The sequence below is a fragment of the Lynx rufus genome, unplaced genomic scaffold (genome assembly GCF_022079265.1).
Source record: "Lynx rufus isolate CCGP_SWC_20201006 ecotype Redwood Valley unplaced genomic scaffold, mLynRuf1.p SCAF_58, whole genome shotgun sequence".
NCBI lineage: Eukaryota > Metazoa > Chordata > Mammalia > Carnivora > Felidae > Lynx > Lynx rufus.
Window position 1 is genome coordinate 534107 of NW_025814876.1, and position 25550 is coordinate 559656.

The 25550-nt window shown below is 54.9% G+C and overlaps 1 protein-coding gene across 1 annotated transcript; it reads left to right on the top strand.

Annotated features, from left to right (window-relative positions):
- The first annotated feature begins 3367 nt into the window (after positions 1-3367).
- On the top strand, positions 3368-25346 carry LOC124527874 (keratin-associated protein 5-4-like). The gene is made up of 3 exons (XM_047101151.1): positions 3368-3533; positions 7349-7450; positions 24829-25346. The coding sequence occupies exons 1-3, from the start codon at positions 3368-3370 to the stop codon at positions 25344-25346; spliced, it is 786 nt and encodes a 261-aa protein (XP_046957107.1).
- The last annotated feature ends 204 nt before the right edge of the window (positions 25347-25550 follow it).

Consider the following 25550-nt stretch of genomic DNA (forward strand, 5'->3'; position numbering starts at 1 on the left):
GCTTGACAGGCTTGAAATGGTACAGACATAGAGAGGATTTATGGCCCTACGTGTTTACATGAAACTCAAGGCAAGGGGCCTTCTCACAGGGTGTGGAGGGTGCAGGCGGAGGTCACCCGGAAAGCAGCGATGGGAACTGCCGACCCCTCCTGGCCCCGCGGAGACCCTGCCGTCACCAGCGCCCCCCGCCGGTCCCGCCTGATGTCAGCCCCCCTGCCTCTCGTGCAGCCTGACCCCCACCCCCTCCCCACGCCGCCCGACCTTCGTCACAGGAAGGTAGAGGCCGGCCCCGCGGTCCAGGAGGTCACCGGGCCACAGGACCTCCACGGGGAACGGCCCAGCCTCTCCCACGGGCGACCCACGGCACTTGGCCTGATTCTGTTAGGGCCCCAGCGGGATGCCACGACCCCTGTGAATGAATACACTGTCCACCCTGACCCCCACCTCTCACTCGGGTGCTTCTCCCGCAGCTACGGACAGGGGATCCTGCCCCCCGTGGCTCTGGTCACTGGCCCCGGGGCCTGCCCTCCGGCACCACTTCCTGCGTCGTCCTGATGCCCAGCCGGGCCACCTGGGGGCCGTGCAGGTGCACGCCTGCTCCCCCCGTGGCCGGGAGGGTGCCAGGCCCCGGGCTCGCCGAGGAGTAACTCGCCCGTCTGAGGGGATCCCGGCCCACCCCTGGGACTCTTTGCAGAGACCTTCCCGGGAGGCGGCAAAGAATCCGGGCAGGGTTTACACGGAAGCAGGGCCTGGAGGCCTTCACAGCCGTTGCCCGCGAGGCTTTCCGCCGGCAGGGGGCTCCCCAGTCGGCAAGGAAGAAAAGACATCCCAAGAGAGGGATGCTCAAAGCACCGCTGCAGGCTGAACTGTGTCCCCCAAACTCATGTTGAAGCCCCAATACCCAGCATCCCAGGACGTGGCCGTGTCTGGAGACGGGTCTTCACAGAGGTGACTGAGGTAACATTCGGTCACCAGGGTGGGTCCTGATCCCGTGTGGCCGGGGTCCTTGCAAGAAGAGGGGATCGGGACACAGACACGCACGGAGGGACGACCCCCGTGAGGACACAGGGAGAGGACGGCCGTCCACACGCAAGGAGAGAGGCCTCGGGAGGCCTGGACCTGCCCACGCCTGGACCTCGGGCTCTGGCCTCCAGGACGGGGGGACGGTGACCTTCTGCAGTGTGAGCCCCGTGTGTGATGTGTGTACCACAGCCCAAGCAGACTCAGGTGAACCAGGTGCCACATGCAGAGAACCACAAAGGGCTCAGCGTCTCTGGAAGGTGACGGGAGGGTCTCGGGTGGCAAGTGGACGTCCACGGGAACCATCACAAGACGCGAAACTGCTTCACCAGTAGAGGGCACAGGACGAGAGAGGGCAGTCCAGATGGAGGACAGGTGAGACAGAGACAGAGACAGGGAGAAACAGAGAGAGATAGAGAGAGCCAAAGGGAGACAGAGAGAGCCAGAGACAGAGAGACAGAGATAGATAGACAGTGGGAGAGAGACAGAAGCAGAGAGATAGAGACAGAGACAGAGCCAGGGCCAGAGACAGAGAGACAGAGCTAGGGCCAGAGATAGAGATACAGAGATAAACAGAGAGACAGAGACAGAGCCAGGGCCAGAGAGAGAAAGACAGAGAGAGACAGAGGCAGAGGGACAGAGAGACAGAGAGACAGAGACAGAGAAAGAGACACAGAGATATCCCCGGGTGGGGCCTGGGGCTGAGGGAGAGGGAGGCCTTTGCCCACTTTCACTGTAACCTTTGGCACCGGTTGGCGTTTTACATACACGCGCACAGATAGATATTTCTCCTTATTTACCTCATAACTGGAAACGTGTGCCTTCTGACCACCTCCACTCACCGCGCCCCCCGAGCCCCCAGCCCTTCCCTGGCAACCACCAATCTGTTCTCTGTTTCTGCGTGTTTATTTCTTATTTAAGATTCCACACATAAGTGCAATCATGTGGTGTTTGTCCTTCCGCTTCTGGCTTATGTCACCGGCAGAGCAGCCTCAAGGGCCATCCACGTCGCCGTGGATGGCAAGATTGTGATAACACGTGAAAGCGATACGGTGCTGGGGACGGAACATCCACAGAGACGATGTCCAGGCAAGGAGCAGCTCCGGGGCTCAGGCACCCCCTGCCGGACACCCGGGAAGCCGCCCACGCCCACAGTCACTATCAGCAAGCAGCTGGCCGCCTGAGCCAGACGTGCGGGAAGTCAGACCCTGATCTCCGGCAAGAAGTCCAGAAAGCCGAACTACAATCCCGGCCCCAAAGAGCCAGGGCCTCATGACTGACGCCCGCCTTAACTGTGGCCCTACGCCCGAGCCAGCCACATGGGGCACCCTGGCTTCCCGGCAGCCGCCGCAGCCCCTCAGGGCACAGCCGAGCCTCCCTTTCCACGCCCCCCCCCCAACCGTGGGGGTCTCCGCCCGAGGCCAGTGCCGGAGGCCGACCCTCTGGGCACAGCAAGTTCTGAGAGACAGAGGCACGGTTTGGCTATTTCCAGGGTGCGGCCGGTCCCAGACAAGGACACGCAGTCACCCGGACAGAGTCAAGCTGACGGGCAAGTAGCCGCATATGCAGGCTAACAGCCAAGCGGGACCCTGGCCCACATCCTCGCCAGCCTGAGACCACCCTCGGCAGAGGGCTCCCCATCGAGCCTTGTTCTCACCGCGGCTCAGACCCGTGCCCCCAGAGCTGCCCCGTGAGGACCTCGGCCCCTGGGCCCACATCCGACGCTTTCACACGTGCCATGAAATGCATCTTGGTCCTGGTCCCCACCCTCCCGCAGCCCTCCCAGCCCGCCTCTTGCAAGGGTCCCAGGACCCTGCCCTCGGGTCGCCTCATCGGGCTGGACCCCCGCACAGCCCCACACTGGCTCGTCTGAGGACAGGTCGGGATTGAAAACCAGAGCTGAATGGTTTCAGACTCACTGTTTTCCCCACAACAACATCCCGAACTTCCTGGCTATCCGGGCGAAGACAGAAACACCCCGGCTACACGCTGTCCATTGTCCCAGAGAGAGAGAGGACCAGGCCAGGCCCTCGGCTGATGGAAAGAGAATCCTCACTGAGGCTCAGGATCCTGGGAGGATCGGTCGGGGGAGGGGGGTGCATAAGGGTCGCTGGTCTGGTGCCAGGCTCACCCTGACCACCTGGACACGCAAAAGCAATTCTTGCTTTGACCACAAGGTGGCCCCAGGCGCCGGTCACAGCCTGCAGACCAGACCAGCCGCCCCCGAGATGGGGCTCCTCTGCTTGCTGGCTGTGGGTCCTGGGCTCCGTGCCTCGGTGTCCTTATCTGTAAAGTGGGGGTCATGATGACATCTACCTCTGGGGGCTGTGGGATGGGCTCCGTGAACATGGCAAAGGACCAGGTCTGCTCACCCCCTGGTCTGCACTGCTCCCACAGGGACTGCCCGCTGGGTGTCAACATGGTCTTGGCAGGAAGGCGGCCACCCCGGCTGAGCATGAGACCCCAGCAAAGTGCCACGCGGCAGATCTCCTTACAGGTGGCCGGCCTTGGTGGTGCTGGGGTGCCAGCTCCGGGCAAACCAAACCTGCAACAGTGATCCCCGAGCCATCCGGGTTGGGATTCGAAACCCCCTGCCTGCAAGGTCTCCAGCACAGGAAAGCAGCCCAGGTTCTTCTGGACCCAGGGCGGTCGCCTCCCGGGGGGGGTGCGCAGGGGCAGCGGACAGGGGGTGTAGGTTGCTGGGGGCTGTGCACTGTGTCCTTGAATGATGGGGTCCTGCCAGGGCACTAATTGATGCTTTGGAGCAACTAAGTGCCAACTCATGTCTGTGCAAATATGACCCTCGAAGGCCTGGGGGGGGGGTGGGCAGAGTGGGGGGGATGCTCAGGCTTCGTCGCCCCGCCCCCTCCTGCCCCTGCAGGTCCAGCTACACAGAGTTTAGTGCTTCAGCATGTCTGCCTGGGGCCCAGCCGAGCCGCGCTCCCCGCCCTCCCCGCCCATCCAGCCTTCCTGTTCCCCATCTGACCATCCAAGGTCCAGCCTTGGAGTCAGGTCAGGACTACGACCCTGGTCCGGATCAGGCAGGAGCCATGCAGGCCTCCGGCTGAGTCCCGAGGGCCCTGGTGCTTCTCGCCCATGACATGTGGACCCGGCACGAGCAAGTCAGGTCAAGGCAGAGGACTCTGGGAAAAAAGTGCAAAACAACGCAGAAGAAGAATGGGCGCTTTTAAAGTTTAAGAAAACAAATAAATAAAATTTCCCTGGGGGAGTGGCGCAAACAGGAACCAGGAAGTGTCTGTCCAGCATCTCACCTGACCCCGGAGGGTACGTAAAGCCCCCGGCCCAGGAGGCTCCACACCTGAACACCTCCCCTCTGCACCTGCGTCTCTGGCCCACTCCGCCCAAAACCCGCCAGAAACATGGGCTGCTGTGGCTGTTCTGGAGGCTGTGGCTCCAGCTGTGGGGGCTGCGGCTCCAGCTGTGGGGGCTGCGTCTCCAGCTGCTGTGTCCCTCTCTGCTACCAGTGAAAGATCTGAATAATGGCCATGGACCTCAAGTGGCCAGGAAATCCACCGCACTCCCCAGGCAATGACCATGCCCAGCCCCCGACCCCCCGGAGCACGGCTCTTAGCCTGCTGTCTTCTGGAATAGGACAGTCTGTATCTCTTGACCCGGAAACAGAGTCCCCCCACCCATGCTGTTGGCTTCACCCTAGAAATCTGCTCACCATACACCTCTGTTCCTCTCCTGACACAAGACCCAGGGGTGGGTGGTTCCTCCTCTGTCACAACAGCCACAGCACCAGCTGGACCCGAGACGAGCTTGGCCCTCCACGCCCCACCAGTGAAGAGCTGTGTCCAGCTTCGAGGCCAGGGGGCAGTGGGTGCGGGTCCACACCAGACCAGAGCACCTCTCCCGTGAGGTCCGACTTTCCCCAGCGCTTAGGAATGGTCTGCTCTGCGGGCAGCTCTCCCACACGTTACCTTTGCTCTTTGGGATCTGCTACAGTCCAGCCAGAATCTGTGTCCCTCTAAATAAACACACTGTCCCCTCAGTCCTTCTGTCCCCTGTGGTCCCTCATTCTCCTCTTTCTGGTGGGCAGAGGGCGGCGTCCAGAGAACTGCCTCATTGGGCTCCGGCCTCACGTTGCCTCCTCCGTGAACCCAATCCCTCCTTGGGCGTCCGTGCACCCCCGGTATGCACGAGGTTGGGGGACCTCTTGCGGCGAGGATCTGGACCCACATGGGTAACTCTCCTGGTCTTGAAGGAGGCCCGGGGCTGTGAGAAGCATCTATTCTTGTGGGAGAGGATCTGCCATGCCCGGCCAAGGTCAGGGCTCGCCCACCCTTGTCCTCTTGACCCGACCACCTGAGAGGAAAGGGGGCAGGGGCAGACTATCTGCACGCAATGCTCAGCCTCAGTAAGCCCCGTGTCATCTCGTGGCCCAGAAAGCCCTGCTGCAAACCCATGTCTCAGAGTGAAATCCAGCAAGACACAGCCGGAAGGGAGTGGGGCCATGGCTCCCGGTGCTTTCTGGTCTCATAGTGGTCTGGACATTGCTGTGAAGGTATTTGGTAGATGTGATAAGCATTTAAATCGCTTTAAAAAAAACTCATGTGGGCGGGCCCCATCCAATCAGTGGAAGGTCCCAAGAGTAAAGACAGGTTTCCAGTGAAAGAAGGAAGCCCCTCAGGACAGTAACTCAGAGACCTGGCCCCAGCTTGACACCTGCCCACCCGCCCCACGGCCACAGGAGTCAATGGTGGCGGTGGCATGCCACAGCGTGGCAGGGGGTGGTACGAGCAGCAGGAAGCTAGCCGAGACCCCCATGATCCATGACAATGTCTGAGACCTTTCAGGACCTTCCACAAAGAGTCAGGGTGGGGTGTTGCCACGTTGGTCTGGAGCGTCTGTTTGAAAAAGGGAAGGTTCCAAGACAGAAGACTTGTGTCATGGGGCGCCTGGGGGGCTCAGTCGGTTGAGCTTCCGACTTCGGCTCAGGTCATGATCTCACAGTTTGCGAGTTCGAGCCCCGCGTCCGGCTCTGTGCTGACACCTCGCGGAGCCTGGAGCCTGCTTCAGATTCTGTGTCTCCCCCTCTCTCTGCCCCTCTCATGCTCTGTCTCTGTCTCTCAATGATAAATAAATGTTAAAAAAAATTTAATAAAATGAAATGAAATAAAATAACACTGATTGGGCACTGGGGTGGCTCAGTCAGCTGGGTGTCCTCCTCTTGATTTTGGCTCAGGTCATGATCCCCGGGTCATGAGATTAGGCCCCACCTCAGGCTCCATGCTGAGTGTGGAGCCTGCTTAGGATTCTCCCTCTCTTCAAAAAAATAAAAAATAAAATAACACGAATAATGTGGCCCACAAGTGCAGATTTCCAGTTCCAAGACCAACAAGTCCTGGGGAAGTGACTTACAGCATAGTGTATACTATGTTACAATTGGAAAATATGTTACCCGTGTATGCAATACCGTGCTGTGTGTTTGGTTGTGTTTTTTTTTTAATGTTTATTTTTGAGAGAGAGAGAAAGAGAGAGAGAGAGAGGGAGAGGGAGCGAGTGAGCAGGGGAGGGGCAGAGACAGCAAGACACAGAATCCAAAACAGGCTCCAGGCTCTGAGCTGTCAGCACAGAGCCCGATGCCAGGCTTGAACTCATGAAACTCGAGATCATGACCTGAGCCTGTGCTGTGTGTTTGAAGGGAAGCAACGTGTCACTCGGGAAGGGAAGTTAACTGTATCGTGGCCATCACTTCCCCCTGTTGTACGCTGAAACTTACAAACGTTGTATGTCGGCTGTATCGCAATGTAACTTGGGGGAAATAAAATTCAGTTTTATAAGCAGGGAGTTTATTCCCATGATAATAAGAGGTTAACACGGAAAAACTAAAAAATAAATAAAAGAACACAAGTAAGCCCATTACACATAAACACAAAGGGCATATTTTTGCGGAGCCTAAGTGCCTTGTCCTCCTCACCAGGTGGTGGTAAGAGGGTGACACGGCGGACAGCTGGCCTCTCATCTGCCTGTGTAGTCACTGTCCCAATACCACCCATCATGTACCTTCCGGAAAGTTCCACCGTTCACTCATGGAAGACAGGGGAAAAAGGGAAACCGAGGCTTGTTATAATTGTGTGGACTTCCTGACACCCCGAAGGGGTGTCGGGGACCCCAGTTTGAGAACCACTGGCCCCGGGGTGAAGACAGTGGGTTCTGGACACGAAGCCTGGAGTCAAGTGTCAGGCCCACCACCTGGTCACCGTGGGCCCCGGGAAACAGCCCGACCTCTCTGCGCTTCAGTTTCTCCACAGCAGACCAGGAGCCATCACAGCCTCACCACCCCCCCGCCCCCCCCCCCCAGGGTTACGGGGTCAAGGAGAAGACGACCCAGAGCCTGCAGCCGTGACAAGCCGCTTGCTCGGGATCACGAAACAACAGGAAAAGCAGCAGCGGGACCGGCCGGGTGAACAAAACAACACTCTGAGATGGTTAACCCATTAGCTAAGAGGAAGCTTTAAAATCGCATTCCGGACATAGTTTAGAGAGTCACGTCCATAAAGAGGGGCCGGCGGCTACGGAATTAGGGGGGACACGTCCTGTGGGTCGCACGCACCCAAACCAGGATCCTGGAGGGGCCTCGGCAGTGAGGGAGGGCAGAGGCCCAGGTTCCCACCGGGTGCCCCCACTGACGTGCTGCCCAGGACAGAGCCCGGGGCGCTGAGCCCTCCGTGTCCTCCTCCTCACCTCCCTCTGCAGGGAGCCCATCTGTCACCTCCCTCTTTGTGCTGGTCCCACAGGCCCTGGGAAATGGTTTTCTTCCGGACTCCTCCTTGCCTTCCATCCACCATCACAATGTAGAGAGAAAGCAATCTGTCCCCACGTCCCCATGGCTGCCACGGCACTGGGCTGCACATCGTGCCCACGTCCCCGCAGCTGCCACAGAACCAGGCCACACACTGTGCCCACGTCCCCACGGCTGCCACGACACTGGGCCGCATGCCGTGCCCACATCCCATGGCTGCCACGGCACCAGGCTGCACGCTCTGGCAGCTCGAAGACAGTCACACATTCAGTGAACGCGGCATGTCCCTTCCTGAGGCTGCTGTCACAGGTCACCACATGCTGCTGGCGTAAGGCAGAAATGTTATATCTCCCAGTCAGGAGGCCAAAGCCTGACATCAAGGTGTGGGCAGGGCCACTCTCTGAAAGCTCTGGGAGAGGACGCTTCCAGTCTCTTCCAGCTCCTGGGGCTGCGGGTGTCCCTACGCTGGTCGCTGCATCAGTCCTGTGCCCATGTCACCTGTGCCCTGTGGTCTCCTACCCCTCATGTGTCTGCCTCTCCTCTTCCTGTGAGGACACGGGTCCTGTTGGATTAGGTCCTAGCAACCTCATCTTCATTAGATTGTGTCCGCAAAGACCCTATCTGCAACTAAGGTCACGTTCCCAGGCACCAGGGTTAGGTCATAAGCATCCATTCTAAGGGACACGATTTAACCCGGGGCTCGATCCCATGACAGCTTACTGGGTTACACTGTAACCACTTATTAAGAACTCTAACCAGCCGTGTTGTTTACTTTCCCAGATCACAGAGACCTGAAACCAGGCCGGGGGTGGGGGCCCCAAGTGCCCAGAGATGCACCCCCCTCCACGGGCTGCCCTCCCTCCTGCACCCCTGCCCCAGGACCAGCCCATGTGGGTTTTACATCCCAGTTGAAGAGACAAACAGGAAACAACAGATAACTTCATAACGCTGGTTGCTCTGTGAGAAACAGGAGAGTGGGTGGGGAGCAGGGGTCAGGTGGACCTATTAGCCTTGGGGCAGCCTGAGCTCATGGCTGCTCTGGGGCGGGGGGGGGGCAGCCTGCAAACTGTGCACGCTCTGGGGTCTGGAACAGTCGATTATAGTTCAAAGGCACAAAACAGTAGCTCCTCGGGGGATGTCAGAGCCCAGATCGGGAAGCAACGTGAAGGGAACCAGACAGACAAGGGTCTGGGGGAAGGTCAGGTGCACAACAGGACTTAGCCTGACGTCCCTTGTATGCGAGAACACCTGCAAACCCGTCACCATGAATGAATAAAACACGGGAAGCAACACAGTAGAGTCCACATTGAGAGAGTCAGAGATGGAGAAACGGAGAGCAAGACAGAGAGATGGACAGAGACAAAGAGAGAGGGATAGACGGACACCGAGGGAGAGAGGGGCAGAGCGTGCACGTGTGGGGTGCATGGGGGGTGTGTGCCCCGAGGGGAGCTCTGGTGGAGGTGGCTGCTGACCAGGACCCGCTGTCTGGGGTGTGGAAGGTGTGCCGTGGGGATGGCGGGCTGACAGAAGCCCGGGCTGGGTGGCTCCTGCCGTCGACGGCCGCACTGTTGGTCCGTACGTGTGCAAGCGATCGTGTATGTGCAGATGTCTGTCACCAGCAAACTCTGAGTGAATGAAGTTTCACCGTTGTCCGAACCGCCTTGCATGTGGGCCGCAGGGGGCGCCAGCCTCCCCACCCCGTTTCTGTCGCTGCCACACCCACGACGACGATGGTGGGTCCCCAGGACGTTTGACAAGGAGATGTCTGGAGTGGAAATGCTCTCTATTTCAGCAGGAGGGGAGCCGGCAGGCACCTCTCCCACAGAATGGCAGTGAGACTGACACCTTGGACCACGGCTGTCACTACGTCACCCAGGGAAACCCTAGTAGGGGCCACGTGGGGGTAAACAGTGCTTTAGAGACAAAACACACATGCACACCAGAGCCAAGACCCAGGCTGCCCCTGGAGGTGCTTGGGCACCTCCTGGGACCGCTGTCCCGTGTTGCTGAACTCCCACAACCAGGAGAGGAGCAAGCGGACGGGGCACCGGGAAGCTGGAGGGGCCTCACCGGGGAGGGGCTGTGTCAGGGGCTTCAGAGGCGGGGGAGGCTCCTTCTCAACACCACCTGCGTCCTCCTCTCTGCACACTGGCTTCCTGGAATGCCAGCCTAACCCACCCGGAAGCTTCTGTACCCCCACCGCTCCTGGTCTCTGCACCCTGCGGACAGAGTGTCCCCCCATTCAGGCCTAGGAGGGGAAAGGCGGGTCTAGGGAGCAGGTAGCTCAGGCAGGACGAGAAGCCAGAGAAGAACAGGGGCCACGCCCACAGCCCCGGGACCACGCCCACAGCCCAGGGACACGCCGACAGTCCAGGGACACGCCCACAGCTCGGGGACACGCCCACAGCTCGGGGACACACCTGCAGAGTAATGGCCACGCCCACAGCCCAGGGACACGCCCACAGCCCAGGGACACGCCCACAGCTCGGGGACACGCCTGCAGAGTAATGGCCACGCCCACAGCCCAGGGACACGCCCACAGCCCAGGGACACGCCCACAGCTCGGGGACACGCCCACAGCCCCGGGACCACGCCCACAGCCCAGGGACACGTCCACAGCTCGGGGACACGCCCACAGCACAATGGCCACGCCCACAGCTCAGTGCCAGGGCGGCAGGGACCGACCGGGCGTGCGTCCCCGTGCTGGACCCGAGGGAACCTTCACTGGGCCACGGGAGCCGCCGCCTGGACGCAAGCCTGGCGCACGCCTCCTACTTCTGAGCCCTCGGAACTGGAAACACCAGCTCGAGATGTTGCCAGGGTCAGGTGACAGGGATGAAGGGGGTAAATAAAAAGTGCTTGTAAACAAATGTTTGTGTGGTTGTTTCAACATAAAAGAAAAAAGCAGACTTTCCCTAGAGAAAGTACATTCAGAGGAACAGGGAAGTGGCCATATGACACCCAGGCGGGTACGTAAAGCCCCCCGCCCACAAGGCTCCACACCTGAACACCTCCCCTCTGCACCTGCGTCTCTGACCGACTCCGCCCCAAACCCACCAGAACCATGAGCTGCTGTGGCTGTTCTGGAGGCCGTGGCTCCAGCTGTGGGGGCTGCGGCTCCAGCTGCTGTGTGCCAGCCTGTGCCTGTTCCAGCTGTGGCTCGGTGGGGCTCCAAGGGGGTCTGTGGCTCGTGTGGGGGCTCCAAGGGGGGCTGTGGCTCGTGTGGGGGCTCCAAGGGGGGCTGTGGCTCGTGTGGGGGCTCCAAGGGGGGCTGTGGCTCGTGTGGGGGCTCCAAGGGGGGCTGTGGCTCGTGTGGGGGCTCCAAGGGGGGCTGTGGCTCCTGTGGCTGCTGCCAGTCCAGCTGCTGTGTCCCCGTCCACTGCCAGTGCAAGGTCTGAGGTGCTGGCCACAGGCTCAGGTAATTCCCTCCATTTCAGATTTCTCAGGATGCCTCCTGGGCTGCATGCCACAGCCCTAAAGCTGTAATGTCATCATACCCTCCAGAGAGAGCATTCTTTGCTCAGTCACCACAGTCGGGCATTCAGAAGTCCGGCTACCTACAGAGGCAGGGAGGGAGGGCATTAACCTTGTGCCCATCACCTCCTAATGGAAAGTTGGCACCACAGGAAGGTGAGTTCCGTGTTCCTCCCTCCCTAACCTCACAGCGTCTTGTAGCCTGAGCCCCGAGCCCCCTGGGATTCTTCAAGCGAAGGGCCTCCCTGACCATCTGCTAGTCCTCTCTCACTTCTGCTGTTTTTCTCGCACATTTGGGTCCAAACTGGGCATTGTGAGGTCCTGCAATAAACACATTCCTGCACAAGACACCTCCTCATGGGAAAGTTCTCTCTGACTGCTGTCTGCCCTGTCTTCGCCCCCAGTCTGATAACTCTCCCCGGAGTATCTTGCTCTGGCCTGCTCACTCCTGCAGAGGAGGGGGGGGGCAGGACCCCCTGCAGAGGATCCTGGGAGGGAACTCAGCAGAGAGTGGCCCTGGCCATCTGAGAGGAGAGGAGGCCCCCACGGAGAGGGCAGGGAGGTGGGACAGAGGGTTTCCTCAGATAAAGACTTTGGTAAAGTTATGTGGGGCTCCGGGAGATCATGTCCGAGCATGCGGGCTCATGCCCCATGGCACGTGGGACTGAGGGCGAGGGCACAGGCTCGGTAGTCAGCACCAGGTACTGTGTGGCCTTTGGTAAGTAACGTGTCCTCCTGGTGCCTCAGTTTCCTAATCTATAAAATGGGAGTCACAGTGTTGAGGTGAAGACTGAGTGTCCAATCCAGGCCAAATGCACAGCGTCTGGCCCACCCGCTCACAGAGGGACATGGACAGGAGAGGGGAGAGTGCTGAGGCCCGACGCAGGAGCTCGATCCTTCCACTGGAAGTTAAAGAGCCAGCAGGTGATTGCAGGGGGAGTGTCTGGGATTTCTGTCAGCTCGTTGGGTAGGCGGGGGTCACTGAAAGCCTACACTCATGGGCAGAGCAGCGGAACAAAGAGATAATGAGGAGACGTTACAGGACTGGCATTTGGTCAGATGAGGGCAGTGTGGGGGTGAGGACTGGGCTCCGGGGGATTGAGCAGAGGAGCCTCAGTGCTAAGAGGAGGTGTATGTGTTTCCAACGGCTGTATAACAAACTCACAAACTCAGAGGCTTAAAACAACACACATATATCATCTCCGTTCCCTAAGGTCTGAAGTCCAGGGACAGCAAAGCTGGGTCCTCTCCTCAGGCTGTCATGAGGCCAGTGTGGGCATCAGCCACACTTGGTTCTCTTCTGGAACTCCCAAGCCTGCTCAGGGTGTTCGTTGCAATTGCAGGGTTGAGGTCCCCATTTCCTTGTGAGCCACAAGCCCATGGCCATTCTCAGCTGCCAGAGACCACCCGTGGCTCCTTGCCCTTGACCCCCATAGACCTCACAATGTCGCTGTTTGGTTCCCTCCAGGCCAGCAGGAGTGTGTCTCTCGACTTCTGTCTCCAGCAACTAGACTCCCTTTGTAAGAGCTCACTAATTAGGGCAGGCCCACCGAACAGAGTCTCCTGTTTGATGAACTCAGCTGATTAGGAGCCTTGATCACGTCTGCGGATGTCCCTTTTACCACACACAGCAGAGTAAAACCACAGCGGTGATATCTCACCTGAACTACAGGTTCCATCCACGCTCAAGAGGACCTTATAGAAGGGTGAGGGTCATTGAGGGTCATTTTATTCTTCTGCCTGTCACAAGAGGAAAGATAAGTTTGGGGAGATGAGGACAGGTCGCAGCCACAGTATCCACAAGATGTCAAAATGGAGGTGTTGCAAGTACAGTCAGATGGACCGTCCTGGAGTTCAGGCTCTTGGTGCAGATCCAGAAGCTATCAACGCTGATCATGGCAACAAAACCAGGAATGAACAAGGGCAGATAATGTCAGCCTTACGGTCAATTATAGCGTGTAGAGAAGAGCAGTCGAGGACAGAGCCCTGGGGAGCATGAGCATCTGGGAACAATGAAGGAGTAGGAGAAAAGGAATTGTAATGGAGGCCACAGAGGTGAGAACAGTTCCAAGGAAACCCAGTGATCCAGGAACCTGCAGGGAGCTGAGTTTTCCTGGACTTTACGCACAGGAAGGCATGATCATGTATATAACCCTAAAGGACGCTACAAACAAAACCAAAAACTCTTGGAGTCAATCAATGAGTTTCAAGTTTAGTAAGGTCATAGGACACAAGGTCAACACACAAAAATAAAATGTCTATATGATAGAAACAAACAACTGGAAACCAAATTTAAAGCACAATATCATTTATAGTTGCTCTAAAAAATAAAATGCATAAGCATAAATGTAGCCAAAAATATCTAGACTCGGTGCGCTGAAAATGCAAAATGCTAATGAAGGAAACCAAAGAAGATCTATATGAATAGAGGGATACACTATATTCATGGATTGAAAAACTCAATAGAGCTAACATGTCAGTTCTCCCAAATTGATCTACAGTGAAAGAAATTCCCACAAAATCCAAGCAGGATTCTCTGTAGATATAGACAAACTGATTGTAAAATTTATATAGAAAGATAAAGAAACTAAAATAGTCACAGCCATTTTGAAAAATAATATAGTTAAATGAATAACATTACCTGATGTGGAGACTTACTATATAGCTACAAAAAACCAAGACAGTGTGTGGCATCCAAAAAGGAAAGGCACATAGTTAAATGTAACAAAATAGAGAGTAGGGTGTCACAAATAGAGGATAAGAGAACAGAATGTAACAGATAGAGAACAAATGTAACAGAGCAGAATATAACAGAGAATGGAATGTAACAGATAGAAAACAGAAGGTAACAGAACAGAATGTAACAGAGCAGAATGTAACAGATAGAGAACAGAAGGTAACGGAATCCAGAATCCAGAAACAGACCCATACAAGTAAGACCAGCTGGTTTTTGACAAAATACAAAAGGAATTCAATGGTAGAAGACTTCAAAAATAGCGTTGGGAGGGGCGCCTGGGTGGCGCAGTCGGTTAAGCGTCCGACTTCAGCCAGGTCACGATCTTGCGGTCCGTGAGTTCGAGCCCCGCGTCAGGCTCTGGGCTGATGGCTCGGAGCCTGGAGCCTGTTTCCGATTCTGTGTCTCCCTCTCTCTCTGCCCCTCCCCCGTTCATGCTCTGTCTCTCTCTGTCCCAAAAATAAATAAACGTTAAAAAAAAAAAATTTAAAAAAAAAAATAGCGTTGGGATAATTGGACATTTGTAGAGGAGAAAAGGAATTTTGACCTAAACCTCATATTTTATTAAATATTAACTCAAAACATATCACAGCATGTAAACCATAAAGCTATAAAATGCCCAGAAGAAAACAGAAAAATCCTCATGACCTAGGGTTTGACCAACAAGGCATTCTTAGATATAGCACCAAGACACAGTCCACAAAAGAGAAACCAGATGAATCAGACTTCATCAAAGTTAGAAGTGCTGCTCGTGGAAGTCCCGCTAAGAGAGGGGAAAAAACAAGCACAGAGAGAAAACATTTGGAAATCACAAGTGGAACCAACGGTTTGGCTACAAAATACGCAAGGAACTCTCCAAATGTAACAGCGGAAAAAACACTCTACTGGAAAATGGGCAAGAGGTGGGACAAGGTTTTCCCGATTCTCCCCCTAGAGACTCCCTTGTGGTCCTAACGCCTCAATTTGGGATCTGGCCTCCAGAAGTGAGAGAGAATGAGCTCTCTTGTTTCACACCAACCAGTGTAGTATGATTAGTAAGAGCACCCGTACCCACTTGCCTAACACCCACACGGAGACATCGTGGCTCTGGGCCCCAGCCTGGAGGTCTGGATGGAGCACCAGGCGTGGAGTTGTCTCCTCTTCCCCCAGAGCTGTCCGAACAGCTCTCTGCTTTGGGCAGGAAACGTGCTGTGTGTGTGCTGTGCACCCACTGACCACAAGAGGCCGCTGCATACTTGCAATAGCCTTTCCTTCATAGGATTTTCTCTCAGCTTGAATTAAGCGGCCCCACATGGCAGGTGGCTACCAGAGGACAGCTCAGAACGGGCCTCAGCTGCTGACACGTCCCCTCCCCAGCAATGGGTCTTACCTCCTGCACAACTTGCTTCACAGAATCCAGGGAGGGGCTCCCACGTTTGGAGTCTGCAGGGATGTCCTCAGGCCACACGGGCCGCAGAGCCAGGCAAACGTAGCCATCTGTGGGAGGAACAAGGCCAAGTATCCGGGGTTTCGTGCACGTCCCTTGCATTCCTCTTGACTCTGTAATTTTTTTTTAAAATTTTTTTTTCAACGTTTATTTATTTTTTTGGGACAGAGAGAGACAGAGCATGAACGGGGGAGGGGCAGAGAGAGAGGGAGACACAGAATCGGAAACAGGCTCCAGGCTCCGAGCCATCAGCCCAGAGCCTGACGCGGGGCTCGAACTCACAGACCGCGAGATCGTGACCTGGCTGAAGTCGGACGCTTAACCGACTGCGCCACCCAGGCGCCCCTGACTCTGTAATTTAAAGAAACAGACATCCTGGCTTCTGTCTGTTGCCTCAGATTGCAGATTTTCCAAAGGCCATGAGACCCTTGAAGCAGGTGCCGTGTGGTTCCTGACCCCCTGGCCCTGCCCTCAGCCTGCCCAAGACAGGTGGCGTGCATGCACAGGTTGGTCACAGGAGTGGGTGGGCACAATATGATGTTGACCTCACAAAGGGAGCCCGAGGAGGGGAGGAGAGCAGGAAGGGAACGGGACGCATCTAATCAGACACCAGAATGAAGAACCACAGTGATGGAGTGTGGGGGTACTTATTTAGGGATTTCATGGTATAGTTCCTGCCTTGATACACAAATCAGAGGGATCCGGAACAGTTGCCAGCCAAACATAGATGCCATAGAGCAAGGCCCAACTCTTGGTGGTAAAGGGTCTCTAGGATTTAGGGGAACCCCTGTCTGCCACTCCCCTGCCGCTCACACTGGAGTCAGAGGTCAGACAGACAAGAGGATAAGTTTTGGGGGTGGAGTAAATTCAGGATACTGAAGCCAGGAGTTTGTCCTATCTGTAAGAGCCCGGGTCAGGCCAGAGCCCAGCACGGGGGTGCAGGGGTCAGGGCCCTGCAGGGACTGCAGACCGACAAAGGCAAAGGAGAAATACAGTTCCCCAAGAAAAGGCGAGAGGGACCTCATCCCACCAACTGAATGACGTCTGTCTTCTATGGCCATGGGACTGGGTCCTTGTCAGCCTGTAGCCCACAGGCCAAAAGATAAAGGCTCCAGAAGTGAGCTTCAGGAGAGGATGCATGAAAAGGAGCTGATTCGGGTAAACCACAAGAAGACAGGTTTCACCAAACATTGAGAAACCCAAGGTCTGGGTTCAGAGCCTCAGGTCTTGCACTAGCAGCACACGGGCACACAGCAGCTGGAGCCGCAGCCCCCACAGCTGGAGCCACACCCTCCAGAACAGCCACAGCAGCCCATGTATCTGGTGGGTTTTGGGCAGAGTCGGTCAGAGACGCAGGTGCAGAGGGGAGGTGTTCAGGTGTGGAGGCTCCTGGGCCGGGGGCTTTACGTATCCACCGGGGTCAGCTGAGATGCTGGACAGTCACTTCCTTATTTCCACTCATGTTCTCTCCCTGGGGAAATTGTGTGTCATTTAAAAATAACACAAATATTGCTTTATGCCTGTGACACACCTCCTCCTGGTGCAATGTTCCCCCTCCAAACCTTCAAGTCAGAGTCAGCTTCACTCCTGAGATCCTTTGGGAATGAGGCCAGATTGGTCTCCTCCTGCCCACCTGCCTTGTCTTCTGTCTCTATTCCAGAAGGACTCACTGTAGAGTTTTTTAGTGGTTTCTTTGTTTTATGGAGACCTTTGTAAAGCTTGGGCTCTCCCAGTTCCTGATCCTACTCAAGCACGATCAAAGGCTGTGTCCTCCAGTCTGTCTGGGAGCAGAAGCTACAGAGACATTTCTCTGTTCTGTCCCTTGTCCAGTGTTCAGGAATCCAAGGCTTTCTCAGGTTCCCGGTCACTGGGCCTCCCTGGAGCATCTCTCATGTCTGTGACCTTGTGACACAGGTGCTGCTTCTTCTCTTCAGAGGGTTCACTGTCCTCCAGTGTCTCCCCCCACAGGGCCCTGTCCTCGGCCCCTCTTGGGGTTCACTGTCCTCCAGTGTCTCCCCCCGCCCAGAGCCCTGTCCTCGGCCCCTCTTGGGGCTCACCATCCTCCAGTGTTGCCCCCCATAGGGCCCTATCCTCAGCCCCTCTTGGGGCTCACTGTCCTCCAATGTCTCCCCCCCACAGGGCCCTGTCCTTGACCCCTCTTGGGGTTCACTGTCCTCCAGTGTCTCCCACACGCAGGGCCCTGTCCTCATTCCCTCTTGGGGTTTACTGTCCTCCATTGTCTCCCCCCAACCGGGTTCTGTCCTTGGCCCCTCTTGGGGTTCACTGTCCTCTAGAGTCTCGCCCCCAGAGCCCTGTCCTCAGTCCCTCTTGGGGTTCACTGTCTTCCAGTGTCTCCCCCCCAGAGCCCTGTCCTCATTCCCTCTTGGGGTTCATCATCCTCCAATGTCTCCCCCCCCCAGAGCCCTGTCCTCAGCCCCTCTTGGGGTTCACTGTCCTTCAGTGTCTCACCCCCCAGAGCCCTGTCCTCATTCCCTCTTGGGGTTCACTGTCCTCCCGTATCTCCCCCCCAGAGCCCTGTCCTCGGCCCCTCTTGCAGTTCACTGTCCTCCAGTGTCCCCCCTGCCCAGAGCCCTGTCCTCGGCCCCTCTTGGGGTTCACCATCCTCCAGTGTTGCCCCCCACAGGGCCCTATCCTCAGCCCCTCTTGGGGCTCACTGTCCTCCAATGTCTCCCCCCCACAGGGCCCTGTCCTTGGCCCCTCTTGGAGTTCACTGTCCTCCAGTGTCTCCCCCCACAGGGCCCTGTCCTCGGCCCCTCTTGGGGTTCACTGTCCTCCAGTGTCTCCCCCCACAGGGCCCTATCCTCAGCCCCTCTTGGGGCTCACTGTCCTCCAATGTCTCCCCCCCACAGGGCCCTGTCCTTGGCCCCTCTTGGGGTTCACTGTCCTTCAGTGTCTCACCCCCCAGAGCTCTGTCCTCATTCCCTCTTGGGTTCACTGTCCTCCAGTGTCTCCCCCCACAGGGCCCTGTCCTCGGCCCCTCTTGGGGTTCACTGTCCTCCAGTGTCTCCCCCCGCCCAGAGCCCTGTCCTCGGCCCCTCTTGGGGCTCACCATCCTCCAGTGTTGCCCCCCACAGGGCCCTATCCTCAGCCCCTCTTGGGGCTCACTGTCCTCCAATGTCTCCCCCACACAGGGCCCTGTCCTCGACCCCTCTTGGGGTTCACTGTCCTCCAGTGTCTCCCACACGCAGGGCCCTGTCCTCATTCCCTCTTGGGGTTCATTGTCCTCCAGTGTCTCTCCCCCACCGGGTCCTGTCCTCGGCCCCTCTTGGGGTTCACTGTCCTCTAGAGTCTTGCCCCCAGAGCCCTGTCCTCATTCCCTCTTGGGGTTCACTGTCTTCCAGTGTCTCCCCCCCAGGGCCCTGTCCTTGTTCCCTCTTGGGGTTCATCATCCTCCAGTGTCTCCCCCCCCAGAACCCTGTCCTCGGCCCCTCTTGGGGTTCACTGTCTTCCAGTGTCCCCCCCCATCAGGACCCTGTCCTCAGCCCCTTTGCCAGCTCTTGGGGTCCTGGGGAACCTCCTTCCTCCTTGTGCTGCCCCTGTTCCCTGTGCCCAGGGATGGATCTCCCTCTCAGTCCTGAGCCCTAAAGACCCAGGGGCTTCCCTTATTTCTTCTCCCATGTCCTAGAGTTTCCTTCCTTTTCTGCAAATTTTCACTGTGGAAAAACACACATAACAGGAAGTTAACCGTCTCCACCACTTTCAAGTGCACAGCTCAGTGGCACCACACCACGTACAACCGTCACCACATCCATCTTCAGAATTCGTTTCACAAAACGAGACTCTGTCCCCATGAAACACTAACCCCCTCCCCTCCCCAGCCCCAGTGTCCACCATCTACTGTCTGTCTCTACGAATGTGACTCCTCCAGGGACCTCATATGAGGGGATCACACAATATTTGTCCTTTGGTGTCTGGCTTATTTCACTCAGCACCAGGTCCCTGAGATTCATCCATGTTGTAGCAGGGGTCAGGATTTCCTTCCTCTTCGTGGCTGAGTGACAGTCCCCTGCGTGGATGGGCCACGGTTTGCTCATCCATTCACCCATCCACGGACACTTGTGTCCACCCATTCATTAGCTGCTGTGAACATGGGTGCGTGTTCACACGCACGTCTCTTTGAAACCCTGATCTCAGTTCTCTGGGGGGGGGGGATGTGGCCACACATGGGGCTGCTGAGGCATGTGGTGATTCTATTTGTAACTTTTTCAGAAACCGGCACACCGTCCTCAATGCGGCTGTGCCAGCACTCATTCCCAGCGTTCACACCCTCACCAGTGTTCGTCCCAGCGTTCACACCCTCGCCAGTGTTCGTCCAGCACTCACACCCTCGCCAGTGTTCATCGCAGTGTTCACATCCTCGCCGTTTCATCCCCAGCATTCACACCCTCGCCAGCATTCATTCCCAGAGTTCACACCCTCACCAGCAGGTGGCATTCTCTGTTTCTCTGATAGTCATCATCCTTCTGGGTGTGAGGGGCCACATTTTCTTCCTTAAGGAATTATAGATAGGGGGCTCTCTTTCAGCACCCAGCCACTTTCTGGCCACCCCGTACATGGTGACCCCCCGCCCCGCAAGGATGTGTTTCCCAGGGTGTTCCCACCCTGGCATTTGGCATGCTGCTCCTGAGAACTCGAAGATCCGTGGGAAGAGTTGGCATATGGTTGAGGGCCCTGAATCTGGGGGCCCTGCAGGAGTCTGGTCTGTTCAACAGCTCGCTTGCACCCCTTAACAACCTCTTAGCCAGTCAGCTGGCCTCTCCATTCTCTGTCCATCCAGCGGGCATAAGCACGCCTGCGGGGGTGCTCTTCTCCCTTGGAGTTTGGTGAATTTACCTTTCTTTATGATCCTAACTCTCCAGTGGGTTTTACAACAATCAGCTTTTGTAGTTTGACTCATTTCAATCGAGGAGAGCAATGTTCTCTTGGGCTGTTCTCCCTCCGAATGAGAGTGGAGCTGCCACCATCTGTCTCTCACACACAGCAGAAGTTAGATTACAGATGAGAAAAGGAATACACACATCGAAAAGAAAAGACTATGAAAAACATAATGCTTACTAAAAGAAAAAGCAAACTGCCAACACCCTGTGGACATGTAGCAAAGACGAGATGTAGCCTCTTGCTAACCATTATCAGAGGTTGGACCACTCCTTCTGCAGCAGGGCGACTATTCATCCTGGTCCAGGACATATGCCTCTAAAGAGAACTTGATCCTGGGGCACCTGGGTGGTCCAGTCGGGTGAGCATCTGACTCTTGATTTCAGCTCAGGTCATGATCTCATGGTTTGTGGGTTCAAGCCCTGCATCAGACTCTGTGCTGACAGCATGGAGCCTGCTTGGGATCCTCTCTCTCCCTCTCTCTCTGCTCCTCCCCTGCTCTCTCTAAATAGATAAATAAGTAAGTAAACAAACAAAGTTTAAAAATAAAGAGAAACTGATTCTTAAAATATCAGTGTATACATTAAAGGGCTGTTTGGACTCAAATAAACTTAGGTTTTGTAAGCCCAGAAAGCAGCACACAGAGAGAAGACAGAACAAGTGAGAATAATGATGGGGTGAGATGGTCTGATACATGTGTAATCAGAGTTGCAAAAGGAGACAGAGAATGGAGAAGAGGAAGGGCCTGAAGAAATATCTAGAACAAACAAAGAAGTCCTCAACTCAATCATAAGACCACAAACAACCCAACTTAGAATGGACAATACATATACATGGATATTTTCCCAAAGAGGATGTAGAATGGATAATACCACAGAAGAGATGTTCACCATCACTGGTCATTTCAGAAATGAAAAATTAAGACCAGACAGCATCTCCACCCATGAGAGTGGCTGTAATCCAGAAGAAAGGCAGTAGGAAGTGTCAGCGAGGATGCCGAACAACACAAGCCTCACGCGTTGCTGGTGGGAATACGGTACGGCATAGCTGATTGGGAAAGTGATTTCTGTAAGTTCTGGAACAGGTAAACATACCTTTACCATAAGACCCATCAATTCCAGTCATAAGTATCTACTCGGAAGAGATGAAAACACACAGCCCTGCAAAGACCTGCACAGAAATGTTCAAGGCAGCTTCATCCACAATAGCCAAAAAGTGGAAACAACTCAAATGTTCACCAACTAGTGATGAATAAACAAAATGTGGCAATCCACAAAGGAATACTCTTCAGCAAGGAAAATAAGTGGGGTATTGATAACACAGCTACAAATGCAACTCAATATTCCACTCAGTGAAAGAAGCCAGACACAGAGACCACATAGGATTCCACTGATGCAAAATGTCCAGAGAAGATGACTAAATAAATAAATAAATAAATAAGGAGAGAGGAAACCCCTCCATGAGGGAAATAAGGAAAGATCTGAACAAGAGTAAATACTTACCATGATCTCCTTGCATAGGAAGATTTTCCAGCAAAAAGATATCAGTTATTCCTAAATTAATCTTTACATTTACTTCAATCCAAATAAAAGCCCCAACAGGATTCCTTTTTGCAATGAACCCAACTGACTGTAAAGTTTATGTGTGTGTGTGGGGGGGGGGGGATCAGTGGTGGTTGATATTCAGTCACGGGGGACAGAATATACATCTACTTACGTTCCGTCCTGAATGCCTTCTGACATATAATAACGAGTAGGCAGAACTCCTCAGCTAAGAGAAGGAAAGACAACACAACAGTCAGGACGTATTGGAAACTGGAGAGCAGAGAGACTATTACAGACTCACTTCACAGTTAAGGGGGAGCTAGAGCTCAAGCCCCAGAGGACCCAAAGCTGAAAGGAAGAATCCTCACTGGGGCCAAAGGCATGTAGGGACTCAATTACGGGGACCTCTGAGGCTGGGGACAGGGGCAGGTGTGACTAAAACCAGGCAGATTGGTTGAAAGTCTATACAGGAAGGAGTTAGATGTTTAGATCATCTTCCCACTCATAGGGAAACTGAGGTAGGGAAACCATGGGACAGGGCGCAGGCTGAGTCCAAGAGTGCCACACTGAGGTCGTGGGGATAGAGGGAAGTACGGACACAAATCTGAGACTCCAGCCTCTTCCCTACTCACTTCTGAGGACCCCGGGGGCTGGTCACAGCTTCCAGGCAAGACAGTGAGTGAATCCTCTACAGAAAAACAGAGTGGCCCAAGGTAGGGAGACATGTTGGGGGAAATGTTCTCCCAAAGGTCAAGAGGCAAAGCCAAGGATCACCAGACTGGAGGAGCAAGGCACCCCAGGGCACACGGGGAACCTGGCACATCTCCATATGGCACAGCAGGATGACCCCTTGCTGATAGGTCACATGCAGTGTCCCTCCCGCCCCCTCCCTACCCTGCAGGAATTGGTGCCAGCCAGACATGGGCTGCCCCCTCCCCTGCCCAGAGCTTCTTGGGCACATCCTGCCTCTAGAGCTGACTCTTTGGGATGGAGCAGCCACATGTGGGCTCACCATCCGCTGGTAGGTCCCACAGAATCTGTGGACATGTGACAAGTATGGTCAGCCACTGCTTCGGGACTATGTAGCTTCTTCACACAGACTCTTGGAATTCTCAAATACACAAACTGGAAAAAGGGGTGGGGGGAGGAGAAAATTATTCAAGGAGTAAAAGAAGAATTCAAAATTGTATGAAGAGTATCTTCAAGTAGATAAGATGATATTTCAAATAGACCTGAGGCACTGAACAACAGTGAGCTACCCAAAAGGGAAACACAAAGACTGAAAGAGAATTCTCACAAATTTAAAGTCCAACAGCAAGAAAAATGACTCAGGAGAGACTGAGAGCTAGTCTTGAATAGAAATTCCAGAAAACAGAACCAAGAGGCAGAGATGAATAGTGGAAGAATAAGATAGGGGGTTGGAGCCCCCACTGAGGAGGACTCAGACAAGGAAACACAACCAGACAAAGCAAGGAGATGTGGAGATGCAGAACAGCATGTTAACAAAGATCTCATTTGGGAACATTCTGGTATGGAAAGGCCTCTGTTTCCACACCCAGGAGGAGCACCACACTATCAGCACAACAGGTGGGAGAAAAGAAAAAAAGGCCCAGAGCCTGGGCACACAAGGTGAGATTTCAGAATAAAGATCTAAAGCTTCCAGAGAGGAGAACACACAGATTACACACACATACATGAGAATGAGTGTGCAAATTCTCAACAGTCTCTCTAAGAGCCAGACAGAAATACAGCAATTTCATCCATATTTGGGGGGAAATTTTCTAATCCAGAATTGTATATCTAGCCAAACTACCAGTCAGGTTTAAAGTGAGAATTATGATTCTCTTTAAGAAATGTAAATTTTCAAAAGATGTCACATAGATTGCTTTCTTCCTCAAGAAACTGCTGGGGGATGGGCACCATGGAGACAAGAATTTAAATGAAAATAAGTCCATGTGATCCAAGCAGCAGGAGATGGAGTGTCATGAGCACAGAGGGAATCTCCAGAAGTAGGAGGACCATCTCCAGGCATCATCCCCGGGAAACACAGCAGAAATCAGGGGATGCCCAGAGAGCCAGAAGGGGGTTGACGGATAAGAATATGTACACTGGGCCAGGAGACCACTGGCCAGGGGGGCACCAGGGGAGTTTAAGGAAAGCAAGACCCTCATGTCATTGTCCAGAACCCAGAGACACCACTTAAAAAGGAATACCAATAGATGTAAAAACAGTCATGTTTTTCAAGAACAATGGTTGAGGTACTAACAGCTAAAATATTTGAGACTGTCAGAACCACAGAATACTATTTATTAATGTCTGCGTTTGTTGGATTGCAACAGATTCCTCATACCACTTAGAAAAAAAGAAGATCAAAAGAAAAGGAGGAAGGATGGAGGAAGCTGTGGGCCCAGGAAGGCTGATGTAAACGGAGACATGATGTAAGGCTGCAAGGTCAGTGGAGCCACATGGATAGAGAGAACTCGGATAGAACAGAACACGAAGTACAGGGGTGTGAAATCTAAAAAAGCCAAGAGAATCCAAAGGTGGATCAGAGCCCACATTGAATGTACAACGTCAGTCAATGCACATGACACAGAATTAATGAAAACAATCAGTAAAATACTAAAAGGAAAAAGTGTGACACAATTATAAACTTTCTAACATCTGCTATTAGAAAATGGCCAAATATGTACCCTGCCAGAGAAAAGAAACAAACAAAGAAAAGTGAACACATGCTCAGCTACAGAGAGGGATCCAGGCCCACGATACTAACACCTGAACACCTCCCACCTGCACCTACATTTCTGAAAAACCAAAAAAACTGACCAGAAACACGGATACCCGTGGTGGGCTAAGGACTGCAACTAAAATGTGTGGGCTGAATTTCTGGCTGTGGGGTATCAAAGGAAGGATTTGGCTCTTCGGGGGACTCCAATGGGGCTCTGACTCCTGTGGCTGCTGCCAGGCCAATGCTGCAAGGCATGCTGCTGCCAGTCCAGCGGCTGCCAGTCCAGCTGCTGCAAGCCCTGCTGCTGCCAGTCCAGCTGCTGCAAGCCCTGCTGCTGCCAGTCCAGCTGCTGCAAGCCCTGCTGCTGCCAGTCCTGCTGCTGCAAGCCCTGCTGCTGCCAGTCCAGCTGCTGCAAGCCCTGCTGCTGCCAGTCCTGCTGCTGCCAGTCCAGCTGCTGCCAGCCCTGCTGCTGCCAGTCCAGCTGCTGCAAGCCCTGCTGCTGCCAGTCCAGCTGCTGCAAGCCCTGCTGCTGCCAGTCCAGCTGCTGCAAGCCCTGCTGCTGCCAGTCCAGCTGCTGCAAGCCCTGCTGCTGCCAGTCCAGCTGCTGCAAGCCCTGCTGCTGCCAGTCCAGCTGCTGCAAGCCCTGCTGCTGCCAGTCCTGCTGCTGCAAGCCCTGCTGCTGCTCTTCCGGCTGTGGGTCCTCCTGCAGCCAATCCAGCTGCTGTGTCCCCGTTTGCTGCCAGTGCAAGGTCTGAGGCTCTGGCTGATGGCCTCGGGGAACTCCGAAAGACCTGTGCTTGCCCTCAAGTGACTATAGGTACATCCTGGTTACACCCCCCCCAAAAAAACACACAAAGCCCGCCCCCCAAACACTTCCTCTCCACTTGCTGGATCCCTCCAGTGTCTTGGCTTAGACTTTGCCCCCAGCCAGCCCTTGTGGCAAAGCAATGGACTACTCT